This window comes from Nesoenas mayeri, assembly GCF_963082525.1.
Source record: "Nesoenas mayeri genome assembly, chromosome: 8".
NCBI classification, from domain to species: Eukaryota; Metazoa; Chordata; class Aves; order Columbiformes; family Columbidae; genus Nesoenas; species Nesoenas mayeri.
This window is the reverse complement of record NC_137554.1, coordinates 20,166,271-20,183,555: the sequence shown is the minus strand read 5'-3', so window position 1 is coordinate 20,183,555 and position 17,285 is coordinate 20,166,271. Positions and strand designations below refer to the sequence as shown.

Genomic DNA, 17,285 nt, shown 5'->3' with positions numbered 1-17,285 from the left:
CAATAAATCAAAGCATTTTTTTCTCTGGCGATTTCATTTTGCTTCTCCTTTTATTTTTATTGAGTTATTTGTTTTTTTTCAGTAAGTGTTGACTTGGAATTCCACAATATTGCAAACTGAATAAAATTCAAGTGTTTTGTCATCAGTTCAAGATAACAGCATCTGACAAGATCATCCAGGCTACTATTTGCCTTAAGGCAGGATTAGTACCTTTGAAGTCAGGGAAGAAATAGGTTTAATTTTAAATTTCTAATTAATAAAAGAATGCATAGAGCTTTCAGTCATTTGTACTGTCGGTGTGTTTGCCTAAGCTATGGGACATGACCCTTTAGTGTCCCTTTGTCCCACATGGAGCCACTGAAATTGGTGAGAATTATGTCACCGTCATGTGGAAATCTGAGTATGTCCTTTATTTTTGCAGTTTGGAATGCAATCCATAAGCCTGATAAAAATACCTGATTTCCCTCTGTGCAGAGGTGAGGATACTCTGGTTGCCATAGTGTGGTTTCACGGCTGATAATTTAATGATTAGGTGTCATGGCTGCTTCGTATTCAGGCATGAATGCTTACCATTCAATTCCAATTTTTCTATGTGTCTGTTTCCTGGGACTGCCCCAAAAAGCAGGGCCAGGAGCTGTCTGGTGATGTGGGTGAGGGAGAAGCGCTTCTCTGAGTGGGAATTACATCAAGTTGGTTGTATTCTGGCAGTGTGACGATGAAATCCCACCAGTCCCTGAATGCTAAAGAAATTTGTCTAGGTAGTGGTAATAATAGCTTTATTTCCTGGTTCTGTAGTGTATTCAAATTTATTTTCTCCAAATACTGGGTAGAAATGACCTCTGTAGTTGCCCAGTGTAACCAAAGAATGCTTTGTTGTTGCTGTCTTAGAAAGTGATCTCCATCAACCCACTTGCCACCCATGCCCCCCCTTCTCCAGAGCTTGCTAAGGAAAGAAAACAGTCTGGTTGCGATGGAACATTGATTCTTGTGCAACAGTTAAGATCTAGCAAAATGTGGTTTCCTAACCTTTGTCAGCTACACTTATGGTCTTTCCTAAAAAGACTGTTGGCTGACAAATTTACAGTGATCTGGTCTGTATATAGAATTTGAATTGGGAAACTAATGGCTAAACCGTAAGAGGAAAATCTGTTCTGCTTATTGGAGAATTTACAAGTACCACCTTCTTACATATTATGTATTTTTCCTCGTTTCTCTTTTCTTCCATAAAGTGATTCCCTATATTTATCTAGTTCTATGAATTACCTGCAAAAGGTGTCATTTAAACGTGTCCCAGTTTTCTTGCTATGACGGCAGACATCAGAGGTTTGTTTAAAATATTTGATTCTCATGGTTTTATTTCCCTTTTTACTGGTCATGTCTAAAAGCTATAAAGCATATATAATGCACTGAAAGGACTTAACATGGGAAAAACTTGCGTCATTAATTATTTTGATAATTTTTGGTTACAGCAGCAATCAGTCACCAGGCATGCACTTTTGTTGGCATGTCTTATGTGTTTGTCCTCTGCATCACAACAGCTTTTTATTTTTCCTAAAAGAGCTCCATTTTGGCTAAAGCTGGAAAATTGATTGTAAGTAGTTTCATGGTGCTTTCAGATGATTATTATTTCCAGAGCTGTGTTGTAGCATTCTTAGATATTTTTAAGTACTCCATGTAATTATTAAACAAGCACCTGTCCCATAAACTCTGTTGTCCAAAACAATTACCAAGTAATTTCTGATCCGGAAGTATTTTTAATTTAAAATGCTGTGTGCATGATATGGAGTAGTAAAATGCTAGGTTTACAATGTGGTGCTCTTTGTTCCAGGAATGTTTACAAGGATTACCGTTTCCTTGAGCTAGCCTGTGACTCCCAAGAGGAGGTGGATAGCTGGAAGGCCTCTCTGCTACGAGCCGGTGTCTATCCTGATAAATCCTCAGTAAGTTAAACAGTTTTCCAGTAGCTGCTCTGTTTGAGTCAGAAAAAAACCAATTTGTATCATCTGGGAAAACACAATGTCTGCAGATATCACAAGAAATTGTAGCCTTTTCATTGTACTCTTCCATGGTGATTTTGAAATATTCATAACAGAATATTTTAAGATGAATTAACGCATCAAACCTCAATGTTAAAAAACCCGAACAACCAAACCTTCCAAAAAATTATTAATTGGATCTGTGTAGTAAAAGCATCGAGCAATTTTGAGGTTTCCTGGGCTTCATTGTTTCTATTAATGTCTCTGAAGGTAAAGATGTGCTTTGAAGAGTTTATTCCGTCAAGCTCTGTATTACAGAACTGACAGCGGCATTCCAGGCAATCATGTCTATTTATTTTACAGATTCACTGCATGGTTTTTGTGTATGAAACACATGCTAAACCTTTCCAAAGGCAGTTTTATTCAGCTAATTGTCATGTGGAGCAAATTGAATCGGATACTGTAAAAAAACTCTATTAATTTAACAGAAAAGACAGAAAGTCAACAAGCAGAATATGTCCAACTACCATTTTGTACTTTTTGGACTTGGCTATTTTGATATTTAATATCAAGTGAAGGTTTGAGGAGATGTATCCAGAGAGAAGGCTGACTAGCGAAAATACCCGTGATTTGAGCTTTGGAAAGTTTCTCTAATGCATACTTCACCTTTCTTCAGTAAGTCTGCTGGTCCACTATATTCCTTCAGCAGAAGATCTATTCTGAGGAATGATGCTTTGATTTTGATGGAATTTGTTCTTCTTCACACTTGCTTTCCTTGGGAAGGCCAGGTCCCTTGAGTCCAGAGGCTTGTGCTGTTTTCTGTCTCTTCATCTTTCTCTTCCTCATATTTCCCTTATGCTTCTGATACCTCCATGGCTTCCAGTATAATTCTGTCTACATCTCCTCCAGCTGCTGTTTATGCGAACAACCCTCAGCTCCCTCAGCTCCCTCTCTTCATGCCAAGTTGCAAGGCTACCGTCAAAAGATGAATCAGAGAATCCTTGATATGCTGGATTCTCCTAGTATTATAGGAGTAAACAGTGATGATGATAATGATGGTGATTTTTTAAGAATAGTTCAAATACAAATTTATCAGGAGACCTACCAGGTATCTGAGACTTTGCCTTTAAAAAAAAAATGAAAATTTGGTGATTCTTCAGTATGTTGCTTGTCTCTGTAGATCAATTCCTACCTAAGACCATCAGAAGTCATTTTATAAGGATTAGTTATGAGAGGTTACCTAAATAATTACTCGGAACCAAACACTGTATTGTTTGTTGTGGTTTCTGGTTGTTTGTTGTGTGTTTAATTTTTTTGGTTGGTTGGTTGGGTTTTTTTCATTTCTTGCTCAAGTTTTAATAATGATATAAAAAAAAGCCTGTGGCTGCCTCTGCTTTAATTTTGTGTTCTGTGGCATGTTTATCATATTTATATATCTGTTAATTTATCATTAAACAAGACAGACTAGTTGGATTTCTAAAACTTCTGTTCTGTCTTCCTGTCTCTCCCTGCCCCCTGAAAATATTTTGTATTCAAAATATGTTTATAAAGAATTATTGGTTTTGTTTAAAGTTGGTCTGTCAATGGAGTCTTAGACACAAGATGAGAGACTTCCTTGACCGAAAGAAGAGGGAAGCCAAAATTCAGTTCTCCTTTGAGCTAGAATTATCTTTGCTTTACAAAAAGAGTCAGTATCATTGTTCCAAACCCCTGTAGTTTGAAATTCACCCAGGAGTCTATCAAACTGTTCGGGAAAGATGCTTGATGCTACTGTAGTCTTGTAAAGCACATTGTTCCTACAGGGCTGGGGGTCCAAACGTGAACTGCAAGTCCGATGTTGAAGTTTTGAATTTTGTAAAGCAAAAGGTACCTGAGAAGTTTCAGTAGAACTTCAATAAAAATCAGCAGCATTTCATTAAAATCCTGTGCATACTCAAGTTTCACACCTTCCTCTGACAGTATAAAATAGTCTTAGAGACACCCTCCCAGTCTTTTATTCTCCTTCGAAGATTTAGATACCATGTTTTTATGTAAAAGAGATTGCCAGAAAGTGGCAGCAACTTGCGTTTACTTCAGTGCTTCCCCACAGCTTTGCAACCCCCGAGCTGAAAAGGCAAAGAGGTGCCCTAGCCCCTGCCCACACCCCCCTTTCTCGCTCCTTTTCATGTGCAAGTCACAGCTGGTAACTCTGAGTAGCCAAGGTTTGGCACCAGGAGTAGAAAAATGGCTGCTTAGAAATGAAAAATAGATTAATGGTGCTGTAAACCTGGAGCGCTGCAGTGGTGAAATGGCCTGCTTTCTGTAACTGCCAGAGCAGCGTGCGCAGCCTGGAATTTGAAAGCAAAGCTGTGTGCTTTCATTAAGGGCTGCTGCCTGTGTACAAGGGCGCTGATGGAAAACCCAGCGCAGTTGCCCCTAGCTGGGTTCCTTCTTCAGTGGCAGGAAAAACAGGAATTTGTCGCTGAGTTGAAGAGGTTTGTTCTGAATTCTCACCAGGGGCAAATCAAGGGAAAATCTCCCAAATAAGAATATTAATTTTTCTGTTGATTTTTTTTTTTTTAGTAGCTTTACTTAGAATTGTATGATTACAGTGGTAATGGGGCTCGATACTTATTACCCCTAATATGAACTCTCTAGTACTAACTTAATGCTGTAAGTGAAGTCCAAGGTTGTCTATTTTTTAATTATTCTTACTGCCTAAACAAGTGTCATTACTATATTAAAAATTAAGGCCAGATACCACCCTATTCCTCCATTTCCTTACCTCCTTTTGCCTGCCTTCCCTGGCCTTCTGCACATGGAGATGCACACTCACTTTCATATATTCATGCTCTTGTTAACTATCTTTAGTCACCCCTCAAAGTTGCTCTATGAGCCCCCAAATTCTTTTGCAGTTTTCCAAGTCACCTCCTTCCCCCAGGAGATTTGCTTTTGTCAGGTCATGGGCTTTGACAGCCACCCAGATAGCAATGAATCGGTGTTTTTATTTTTCCAACGCATATGCAAGTCAGCCTGCTTGATATAAATCACACTGTGGCCAGTTCACTTTGAAATGGAATATCCATTTACCAGCTGACTTTACTGCTGGGTTTCTGGACCAATGCATCCAAACCCCTCCTTTTTTAAAAAATGACAACTTTGTGACTAACCTTTCCAGACTGTATTTCTCAACTGTAGGCTGGTGTTTATTTTGGCTGACTTCCCACTGTATAATACACACTGTTCATGCCAGCTCATGGCAAAACTCACAATTAAAAAAAAAATTAAAAATAGCACAGATGATTGTTGTAACTTGCTCTGCACACTTTACCTTCCTAGCACCCTCCATTCCTTTTCCCCCTCCCCTAGTGCCATCTCGTCCTTGTTTTTATTACTAATTGAAAAGTTAAATATTTGCTTTTTAAAAAGCATTTGGATCGTGAAGCTTCCCATTCACTGGCATGTCGTCGGCAGTGGCTGTCATGCGAGGGTAAGCAGACATGTGCAGTGGGTCGCTTTGTGTACTGGAAGTTCGGTGTGACCAACACACGGAAATCCCTCTGGCTCCCCTCCCATCCCCGGATCATTTTAGGCCTCACTTTCTTCTCACTTCTGTTAGTGTCCACTGGCTTCCCAGGAGCTGCTCCTGATTTACACTGGAAGAAGCAAAAGTGGAATCAGAATGTTTGCGTAGAGAAGAAATTTTGAAAAAGAGCGTGAATTTTCAACTTTGCCGAACATTTCAAATCCTTTGTGAATGTCCTGTGCTCCCTGGCAGCCATCTCATTAAGGAATTCAGTGGCTGTTCTTTGAGTCAGTTCCTCATTTGGTTTGAGCTCCTTCCAGAACTGTACAAGTTAGACTGAATGCGTGTAAAATATATGTATCTAATATTGCCTTTTTTTTTTTTTTTTCCCCTCTTTCCTCCTTGCTGCATCCTGCAAAGGGGAACAACAGAGTAAGTTGCTTGTCCTTTTACAAAATCCTTTTGTATCCTGTCTCAAGGGTTTTGTCGGGAGTATTGGTTTCTCTTTTGGTTCACACAACTATTGCCTGCATGCTCTTAACAGCAAACTCCAATTAAAAATGTGGGCGCAAAAGTGTCTTCTAGAAAACTATTAATGGCTCTTTGTTTTAATTTTGGGGAAGAAGATGTACTAAGTGTTGCTGAGTGTTGTTTTTTAAAGCAGTTCAGTAAGAATGATACTATAAAACGGTATTGGGACCAAAGATTGTGAAGGTATAGTAATAAAGACCTTCTGAGGAAAGGTTACTACAGTCTGATGAAACTCATTACAGCTGGATTTTTTGACCATACATCAAAGCTTGTATTAATGGGCAGTTATAAAAACCCGGCACTAAAGTCTTAAATAACAGATTTGCTGGCGTTGTTGGCTAAGCTGAACTAGATCAGTATACTGGCTTTGAAGGTGCCTTAAAATGGATGGAGGAGGGTGGGGTCAACATTTGCCTTGGCTTCTAGACCCTTGATGTGTTCCAGCTGGACAGCAGCAGAAGGGTGTGGGGTGTGGAGAGGGAGACTGAAAATATGCATGGTAGGTTTTTTTCAAAGTAAGCAGCACATTAAAAGGCAGTTTTGCTGATGTTGGTCTGATAAACTAATAATCAAGCTGTTCCCAGGCTTAGTACTTTTTTTTTTTTAAATGCCGTTTTTACTGAACTTAAGAATGGAAATTGCACATCTCACACTTTGGAATACGATGCAGAGAGAGTTTGTCATACCATGGAAAGAAGTTACACAGCTTTTGTGCTTTTTTTTTCCCCCTTCCTGTTTTGGTATATTAACCCTTAGGAAGATGTATGTGGAGCATCAGAAGATGCTTCATAGCAAATGTTTAAAGTAGCCCTTGAAATATGGCCTGTAGCATCTCATTGTGAGCTTGAAGCATTTCTAGGGTATTTGGGAAAGACTCACATGGGTTTCAAATGTCCTGAAGGTTGGGGAAATTTGTCTTTTCTTAATTTTTGTAGTCTTAATCATTTTTTTGACTCCTCCTGTGTCTGTAGTAGCTGGACTCAGGAGCACCAAATATCTTCCATTTTGTTGGCCTGCCCGAGAGAAAGGGCTCTTAGTGTTGTTTGGGGGGGGGGTTAATAGAAGTGGTGTATTGATGGCATGGAGGGAGAAACTTTACATAGGAGGTGGTGTGAAATGTAAATGTTAACTGTGTATGCTTAAATGTCAAGGTAATGTTTCTAATGTTTCTTTACGATATGCTGACTTACAGCTTTGCTGCTGCACTGGATGCTGATCTGATCTCCAGAGGAGAGAGGTTGGACTGTAGATGCTCTGTCAAGGGAAATGGGGGCAGATGGGGCACCAAAGTGCTCCTGGGCCTGACAGAAACAGAGCCCGGAGGTCAGGAGTCACATGGACCAGCTCTGTTCTCCAGAGACCTGGGCTGTGGGGCACCCCAGGAGGTCAGGACCAGTAGCATCTAACATAGAGTTAATTGCTAGCACGAGGCAGGATACTTATTTATAAGTACAGAAGAAACCTTTGAGTTTTGAGGATTGGTGGAGCTGTGAGCTTTCCTTTCTCTCTGCACAAAGGGCAGTTTTTGCTGTAGGTTCAGAAGCACTCTCCATCTGGCCTGGGCTGTCAGCCAGAAGCAAACTCCAGAAGAAAGCTCTATGAAAACCATCCTGATCTTTCTCTCTTTCATTGTAAGAATTCTTGTGTCCTTCACCTGTGTACCCCCATGTCTCACACAGGTCATTTGTGCTGGATACTGGAGGTTCCATTATCCAAGTTAGATGGGTAGCGTTAACCTGCAGCTGCCTGCCAGGGCTCAAACCCCTTCTGCGCTTAGTGGCATGGGAAATGAAATGGGCAAATCTGAGAGGTGACATGGGAGTTTTTGAGAAGGGGTTGAGGGAAGAGTGGCAGATTGAGCATAATGGTGGTTTCTCAAAGCTGCATAATCCTTCCTTACTGTGCAGCTGCAGATTTAGTGGGTATCTAGCAGAGCTGTAACCCTCCTACTAGTGCTGCCTGTTGTGGCATTCGTACTGTGGATCACGTCGTACGCATGTGTGTGAAGATCCTGTACCCACCCATTCATTCAGATTGTGGCTGTGTTTATACCTCTGCCTTTAGCTTTGCGCTCTTAGATTTACAAAAGTTAAAATAAACATTGGAGTAATGAGTTCCTAAGAAAATGGGGGGGAAGGGAAGTGAAGAGAGTTTATAATTGTCAGCGGACTACTATCATTTTTATTTTTACTTGTTATTGTTGTACAATCATTAACATAAGTGAGATTTCTCACGTGGTTGAAGATAAATATATCTTCAAAAGCTTTGTTGGATAAAATCTGTAAAAGGGTTGTGCAGAGTGAGGTAATGGAGACCTACCTCATTCAACAAGCACATGTTGGCAAGCCCCATCTTACTAATATTAAAACTGAACTCTGCTCGGCAGCCTTGTCCCGAGGCAGGAGGAGTGGAGAATGCACAGAGCTGTGCGGAGCATTGTAGCTTCAGGCCAGGTGCTGAAGGCACAGGAGCTGTGCATCTTCATCAGCCTCACTTGAAAACAAACAGACCAACAAAATTCCCCCCAAACAGGCTTCCAGAGCTTGCTGTTTGAAAACAACAGCAAAACCCGTAGCATTCTCATGAAATCCATTTTCATTATGCTTCTGACATTGTTAGGTTAAAAAATTAGATAGATGCTGTGGCCTTATAAAATTTTGATTCCAAATCCTTAAGGCATTTGAGCAGCAGAGCAACAAGAAAACCCCAAATCCCAAAGTGACACTTTTTAATATAAAGAATTCACCTTTCCTTTGTCATGCTTAGCACTGAGCCAGCTAATTATTTCTGCTTAATTTGAAAGATCAAATCCTTTAATGCTGAGATCAGACTTGAGAAAATTCAACTTGGAAAAACCAAATCTGATCAAATTTATTTTTGTGGATAAAGTGACTACAAATTCCTATCTTCTAATTATTTTTCGTTACTGTGCTTACTGATACCCTTTCCAGAGCGTGTAGAACTAAGTATATAAACCATATATTTGCATCTCAGTTAATGGAGTTGTCACAGTGTGGATAATACTGCACATGTGAACATTCATTGAATATAAAGTCAGTTAGTCTAATCTAGTTCAAATTTTCTCTCAAGAAAAACAGAATTCCTTTTGAAAGGAGAAGGAAAATACTCTCCCTGCCAGGTCAGTTTGTATGTTATTTCTTAAAATACTTCTTGGTGACATATTAATTTCTTAGATTTAAGTATATATTTTTTTCCTTTATTTTTTTTCTTTCTCTGTTTCTTGGGGGAAGGAGTAGTTTTACTAAACCCAGATTCCAGATCATCTACTTCATTAAGAAGACCAGATGTCCTACTGTCTCTTGAGACAGTCCTTGAAAATGGAAACTTTGTGAAGCCAGAGTACTCATTCTACCTATATACATGACAGCAGCTCTCTCAGTTCATCTGGTTTGTGCTTGGCTGTTGACATGTCAATGCAGATACAGTGCCAGGAGCTATATGTATCTTTACATTGTAATAAGGCTCTGATCCTCTCTTTTTGAACTTGACCATGTTTCTGAAGGGGCTTCAGTTACCTCCCAGACATGGACTCTGACTCAGGCAGTTACTGGCTGTGGTGATGCTCTGTCAGTGCCCCAGCCAGATTCAAACTGAAAATGGTTCTGCTCTGGGATTGCTAAAATCCATGTTTGAGTCAAGTTCCTAAACTAGAAAAAGTTTGTGTTAAAAAGCAAACTGTGCTGATATGTCAGAGGGTAAAATGGTATAGACAGAAGTGTAAACTGTGCATTTATTGGTTTTACTTCCCTTTTCTCTTAAAAAAAAACAAAACAAACAAAAACCTAATATATTTTGGAAAAGGAAGGCATTGAATCCTAGGAAAAGAACAATCCACTCCAGTCACAACTAAAATTGGATTCAGGCCATCTAGTTTTAAAAATAACTTTTAAATGAAGAAGTATTACTTAAAAAAAAAAAAAAAAAAAGGAAAAATGCCATAATTTTATAGACAGTGTTTCAGTCCTTGCTTTGAACAGATGAATTGTATTTTATAACAAAGTCACGGTGTAAAGGAGCAGACCAAGCGAGTGAGTGTGCATGCGCACACATGCTGGGTCAAAAGCCGTCCAAAATCCAGGGAGGAAAGGAAATGGCAGGCTGGATTTCAGTCCCTTTCTTGCTGCCTCACCGTTTCAAGAATGTGAAAACACATTTCAGATTAAAAACTCTCTTCTTCTTCTCATAAATATTTACTAGTTCAAAGAACAACTAGATGCAACCTTGTTCCCTTGCTGTTCCCTGAGAAACAGAGCCGCCCTGATTTATATTCTTGTAAAAGAAAAATAATTGCTGTCACGAGAGAGTTAAAATTGTACAGGGAAAGAGAGATTCATAGTGTTGCATCAGTTGCTCTGACTGTAACAAGATGCAGGCTGACGGGCTGAGTGATTTCAAAACCAGTCCCGGCGAAGCTGCTGACTGCCTATCAGGGGTCGGGGCTTCAATAGCTGTCACAGGGTTTTACATTTCTGCTATTAAATGGGACTGCTGACATTAAGCAAACTCCAGGAAATTTAGAAACGAGCAAACATTTCTGTAGTGTATTCATGGTGGGCTTTTTACTGTGCTTTTGGTGAAGAATCTGCATATTGAAAATATTTTAAAATTCTTCATTCTTTATGGCACAGCTAATTTTTGCATGACTTCTACTCTAATGAAATATTTAATTGAAGCTCTACCGAAAGGTGAAAACTCTCTGGTTGTAACATTTCAGATCATGGCGCCTGGACATATAGTGAGCTTTGCCATGGGGAAAGCAGTGAAGGTGGCCAACCTCTAAGGATGCTTTCCCAACCCTGCTCAACGAGTGCTGAGGGTTGGCTGGCAGAGAGAAAGGTGCTTCTGGACTCTCCTGCACCAGCTTGTGCTACAAAGGTCCTTTAAAGTCCAGGCTGATATTCATACCTGCAGCTGGAGTTCCTGTGTCTCCAGGTCTCAGAATAGCTGGAGTCAAGAAGGTCTGGTTGCCCCTTTAGTACAGGGTCACCCACCACGGGGACCAAACAGAAGGCAAAACACACTCACGGGTATCATGAGACTTTGAGACAATCCTAAAATATCTTCCTGGTCTTCCAAGTCAGTAATTGCACAAAAACCTACTTGTGAGTAATAACTGGGAGTAAATAAAAATTTGAAAGATTTTTTTCCTGCCAAAAATGTCAGCAGGCTCAGCCTTCCATAGCATGTACAGTGTAACAGGAAATGTAGTCACTGGACATGAGGGTGGAGGGCAGCTGGTGAACGGCCAGATACTTCTTTTTTTTTCATTTACAAGGGAAAACAAGATGATCAGGAGAAACTGAGTACTACTTTCCCTGGCTCTGTTTTAGACAAGAACTAAGATATGCAATGTCTAGTCTGATCCATAGTTCATCCTGTATTTCTTTACCTATCCTGTATTCCTACCTATCTTATTTGTGGAAATAGGTTTACAATTACTCTTCATCTGCTGAGTCAAACTCAACTCCCATGTTCTACACATAAAATCCTCCATTCTGGAACTGCATTTTCTGGAGCTTCATGTAACTCTCCTTCTATGATGTCATAGATTCATGTTCTGTGGTCACTCCTCAGGTCCTGTTCCACTTGTTTCCCAGCTCCATTGTGGCCTTTGATTGACCGATGTCTTCCCTGTCTTTCTCTGTTTGTTGATTTTATGATGCTTGATATAATGACTATGACAATTTTGGAGAACTGGGATTTTCCACCAGGAAAAGGTGTCTGGGGTGTTTATCTGGTGGATTCTTGGGTGACTTTCCTACTCCTGTTCCTGCAGTTGAGAAACAAGTGGCCTTACTCTGTTTCCTTCACGTTCTCTCTCTTTTAAACCTAACCTCTGCTTTCCCTATTTTATATCAAATAAATTGTAATTCAATGAGAGTATTAGATATCATTGAATGTGCCACTAAGTTCAAATAACGTGTGAAATTATTTGGGTAGGTGTAAGCCCTGTGGTGGGTAGATACAAAGTTACCATGAACTGTTACACAAGGTGTCAGGCCTATATTAGACCATTTAAATAGCAGATATTCAAACTTTTTAGTCATATTTGTTGCACAGTATTATCCTGACCTGTTCAACAGTTGGGTTTCTGCACTGGGTGGCAGAATACCTAAGGGCATTGAGGGAAATCAGGTAAAGGAATGAACCTAGAGTATGGAAGATCAAGTCCATGAGAAAAATTCATCTTATGCAATGTAATTTGGCATTCAGTCATAGCTGGGTTTAAAGCTCTGCTTGGTTTGCAGACCTAGATATTTTCCAGTGGAAGCAGAAGATCCCCATGTAATGAAGAGAAGCTTTTCCAGTCACAGGCCAGTTGTCCTTAGCTGTGTTCTGCAGACACAGCATAGAAATAGTCTGTAGTTGCTCAGCACCACTACTTGGAAACAACTGCTTTACCTTAATTCTAAATTATAGTTATTAAAGTTTATCTGGCTGATTCAGATAGTGAATTCTCAGAAGCGCTGTGAGCTAGATTTTCCTTAGCTCTGCTGTGAGCCTGTTTATCCACTTTTGAAACTGCGTACAGTCAGGCATCCTCAAATAGCTCAACCTCTCTTCCAACCTCTCCTTCTGCAAACACTCAGGAGATGTGAAGTTTTCATACCAGCTCTGTGCACCAAGGAGCTCTATGGGCATAATTCCTTGCTGTCCTGAAGCTGAGGACTTTCGTGTAGGTGATGATCTGACTTCCATGAACAATGACACCAGCAGGCAGCTTTATATGTGTTGGTGTCTAGAGCTATGGGATTTTACATGAACCAAAGTTGGTATATTTGTATGTGGGCCAGTGTATATGTCTGTATGTGTGTACAAGTAACCAATGCCCTATGCAAAGGTGAATTCTTACCCTCATTAGTAGGACTTCTTTACTTGTAGAGCAATGGCTTCTGGTTAAGGGCTCACTCCTGACTGGAATGTTAAAACTAAGGCTGACAGCAAGAACAAAATACAGCATTGTCTGCAGTCCTTAACACCATCTGCGTTTCCCTTGGTATGGTGAAAATCAGAACTCTTGCCTTAGGAAGCTCATCCTTCACTTGTCTTCAATAGCTTGAAACCATCAACTCTCTCTCTATGCTCTTTCCTTTATACTGCTCTACAGGAAATCTCTATTAACCTGATGAGTGAATGTACATGCTCAGAAATCGCTTAATTGCAACCAATCGAGGTCCTGGAAAGGCTGGAATATGGGCATGCTGAAGTCCATGGCATCAACTTCCAGAGGGTTAGAATTTCACCCATTGTGAGTGGATGTGTTGTCCTTAGTATTGTATGTTTTTAGGGGACTCTTGTTTGTTTGGTTTTGGTATTTTTTTTCCCATGCTTTCTGTAATCTGATTAGAGTTATGCTAAAATAAAGTTCTCCTTTCCTAGAACCAGTCCTGGCATTGTCTGACTGGGGCTGTGATTTCTGCCCTGTGTCATATTTCTTTTATTTAGTTCCATCTTATTTGTACAGTTTCTTTTGTAAGCCACAGCATGATGCCTTTCCAGCAGCTGTTGTTAATATTATGAATAGATACTATTTGTCTAGAAGCTGCAGTTGTGGACCAGGATCCTGTTTTACAAACTTAGAGCAAAAACATGGTTCCTTGCAGTCAAAGAATGGCATGAGAGAATTGATGTGTAATTAGGGAACAGTGTCTTGTGTGTGTTTTTTGTTAAAGGCTTGTCACTAGCCATTGAATACCTCTGGAAACAGAGTCTTGAGGCAAACTACCTGTCACTGATGGGACTAGCACAGGTTATGGGATTTAGGATTATTTTGTTACTAATCAATGCTGTAAAGAAGGACCATGACTTCTTCCACAGGAGTTCTCTCTTCAAGCCTGGGGGAAGACAGTATTACCAGTGGTTTGGAGCAGGTTTGGCGAGATCTTTCATTTTTTAAGAACACCTCACTCCAACATCTCTGGAGTGTGCAGTGACTTTTTTCTTCCTTTCTTTTAAGAACAAGTGTCGATTAATCCTCCTGTTCTGCTTATTTACCAGACTCTCTTCAGTTCTTCTCTAAAATTTGACACTAGTTCGTTTGAGTGTCCTTCCTTGCCTGGTTGAAGCATCTCAGCTTAAAGTAGGTTTGGAAATTTGCTCATGTGGTTTTGTTGGGTCAGTTGTTCCAGCAATTTAAAATCAGTGATCCTTGTGAAGTAGCTTAGTTGTAAGCATACATAGGAAGCTCTCCATGCTTTTGTTGGTTTAACCAAGGAGGAGAAGAAAAACTTTGGAAAATTAAAATTATTGTTTCAGACGATTATACCCAAGACAGAATAAATATGTGTCTGTGTTTTTGCTTGGGTATGCTGAATGTTGGGTTGCCTTTAATGTACACAAGTATCAACACTTTCCCATCAAAATTTAGATATTTTCTGATGGGATCCCATTGGGGAATTGCATGTATCTCTAGGGATCTGTGCCTAGAATAATCTGTGATTGTTCCTTCCAAGTCCGGATCTAATGACTGTAGACCCCTTCAGTCTCCCTTCCTAGACAGCAGGTCCTTGGAAGCAGAGCTCAGCTGTCTTGTGTGCCAGGTTCCCAGGTAATAATCTATTAGCAACATAACAGTAAAGTAAGGATACTCAAATTTACAATGAAGTACCTAAATACACTTATCCGGTAAGACTGTGGCCATTCCACGGAAAATAAAAGGATATAGCCCTTCTCAGTATGACCTGTTCCTCTTTTGTGCATTGCTGTGTTCCAGGCAAAGTCATTCCTGCCTATGGTCTTCCTAGTTGAATCTTCCTTTTCAGGTATTGGAATGGTTTACTTGACCTGAAAGATGCTCCTGTTTTAAAGCAGTTACTTATATCTCACTTGCAGATGTTTTTTGTTCGTTTTTTTTTTTCTGTGTGAAGCCCTTGCATCTTCAGTGTTGATGACCTTTAGGCTGCTCTTTCATAGCTTTTTATGAAATATATTTCATCATATATAGAGGAGCCATTAAGCTAGCTATCAGAGTTTACAGATAATCACAAATACCTGAAAGACTGTCAAAAATAACCCGTTCCTTCCAAATTCAACCCCCAACTGACAATGGAAAATTACAGTTCAAATATCAGTGATGCTACCTCTTTTGTTGCCGAGTGTTTTGGTAAAAACACTGCTTTACTATGGTAACTCCACAATCCCTTGGGAATTACTCTTCAGTGCTTCCAACCTTCAATTTCCTTCTTGACAAGTTTCTGGCTATATCCTGAAAAACTTCTAAAGTCTACTATAGATCTACAGCAGCTGAAAATATGGCGAGCAGCACAAACTGAAACACGTTATGTTTGGTATGAAGAGGAATAACTTTGGGCAGAGGAGGTTTCCAGTGCAAATTAGAATGTTCACATCCACACGTAACAAACTGAAAACTCATTAGAGAAGTAAAATTACTAAGAACTTGGTACCAAGTTTCCACTCTGTCCTCCTGGACATCTGCAAAAACTAAGCTGCTTTGCTACAGAACGTTAAGCTCTGCTTGACACAGAATGCTTTTGTTAATATTCCTACCTGGGATCTCCAACAGTAGAGTTTTTTAGTCAGTCCAAGTTCAGGCGTCACGGTGTTCAGATCTGGTCATTTGTTTGGAAACCACTGTGGTTTCTCTTATTTTTATGAACTTTACCGAGTTTAAAGCCTCTTTGCTGGAAACACACAACATGCTTCCAATGTTGTGCTAAAAAGAAAGGAAGGAAGGAAGGAAAGAAAATTAAAATTAAAGGAAAAATCCCTCCTGGCCAAAGAAGTTATACATTACAAGTTAAATCCCTCCCTCCTCTGGACAGAGTACTGTTTCTTCCACAGCCTGCTGTGTGTCTGATAACATACTCCAGAGAGGCTGTGCATGCGGCGAGCTTTTCATTCAGATTCTTTGGGCGCAGTAGGGCAGGATATTTGAATCTGTAGCATCTAGTTATAAAAGCTGCAGACTGTATTGAAATCCAGGCATTTATATCTCTTGAGAGTATGACTGCCTGTAGTCAACAGAGTACTCCTCTTCAGTGCTGTAACAAAAAGCATTTTCTCACATGTTTTCCCAGTTTGCATTAGACGTGTCATACATGAGCTAGAATATGAGGCAGACTTTGTAAGCAGCCAGGGCAGTTCTTGCTGGGTTTTGGGTTTCCCAAAGAGAACTGTGCTCTGTAGGTTGTTCAGCTGCCAAAGGTTTTATCATGTGGACAAAGTATCGTAACGGAACAGACAACACCATCTTCATGTATTTTAGACGTGTTATTTACTGGGGTTTCCCTGAAGAAAGCTTAAGGATTCTTTCCTTGTGAGTCACTAACCAAGTGATTGTTTTTATACAAACTTTCCTTCAGCTGGTTAGTGTTGGAACACGGTGTCTTCTGCTCCTTCTGGGGTCTGACTTTTCTTTTAATTTCTTTTAATAGTTGTTCCAGCAGCCAACAGGATGATGGTTTGAACCTTGTGGCCTTCCCCCGCGCCCTCTCTGAGTTCCATGGTCTTGAAAATCGCTGGTCGAGCCAGCACAAGCGCTGGTGGCAATCGTTATTTGTGTGTAATTCCACTTTTCAGCTTCTGCCTTGTGGTGCTTTTTCAGCTCTGCACCTTACTTGCGGCTTAGGGAGAATGTGCTGTTGACATTAGCGAAACTGGAGTTTGCATTTTATGTGCTGAAATTACAACAAAAATTTGATATTTGACTTCAGTGGCATAAAGGTTAAAAGCTGTAAAGTGCTGTGTTTCCATAATGGAAATCACTGAAGCTGGAGAGACACATGCCTTCTCTTACATACCCCTGAATCCTTTCCCACCCTCTTTCGGTGGCTGCTGTGGAGTTTTCTTTTGCCAGCAGAGTGGTGCAGAGTCACTTTTAATTACCTCCTTCCACTGCTTTTGATTTCAAGCCCAACTGATGGCGCCAGGGGCTGAACTACAGGGAGGTCTCCAGGCAAGTCCTGCCGTTGTCAGGCAGCCTTGCCAGGCAGATGCTATACAGCCCGCTGCATTTCCTTGTGGTGTTTTTGTTATTACATTTTAATTTTTTAGCCTGAGACAGGAACTCTCTTAAAATCTAGTAACCATAATGTGCCTGTATGTGTGAAGTTCAAGGTTATGGTCACTAACTTCTCTTCCACTCCCTGATCTCACTTTAGTTATTTATATTCTGTGTGTACATGTATGTAATGATATGTATGTTTGACTTCACAGGTAACATATCCTATGTGTACAGATTTGTTAAAATACATGACATTATTTTAAGCCAGTAAGTATGCACAGTTCTTTGA

General features: G+C 40.1%; 1 protein-coding gene across 4 annotated transcripts in view; it reads left to right on the top strand.

Moving 5' to 3' along the window:
* The window catches only part of DNM3 (dynamin 3), a gene marked incomplete at both ends in the record, with an annotated part of 178,225 nt that overhangs the window by 120,143 nt on the left and 40,797 nt on the right, over window positions 1-17,285 (top strand). For 3 of the 4 annotated variants that reach the window (XM_080348899.1, XM_080348898.1, XM_080348897.1), the window contains one exon: window positions 1,829-1,940. In XM_080348899.1, coding sequence (XP_080205025.1) covers window positions 1,829-1,940 — 112 coding nt within the window. Of the gene's footprint in view, window positions 1-1,828; window positions 1,941-5,901; window positions 5,914-17,285 lie in introns of all 4 variants that reach the window. The other variant, XM_080348896.1, reaches the window with a different exon arrangement.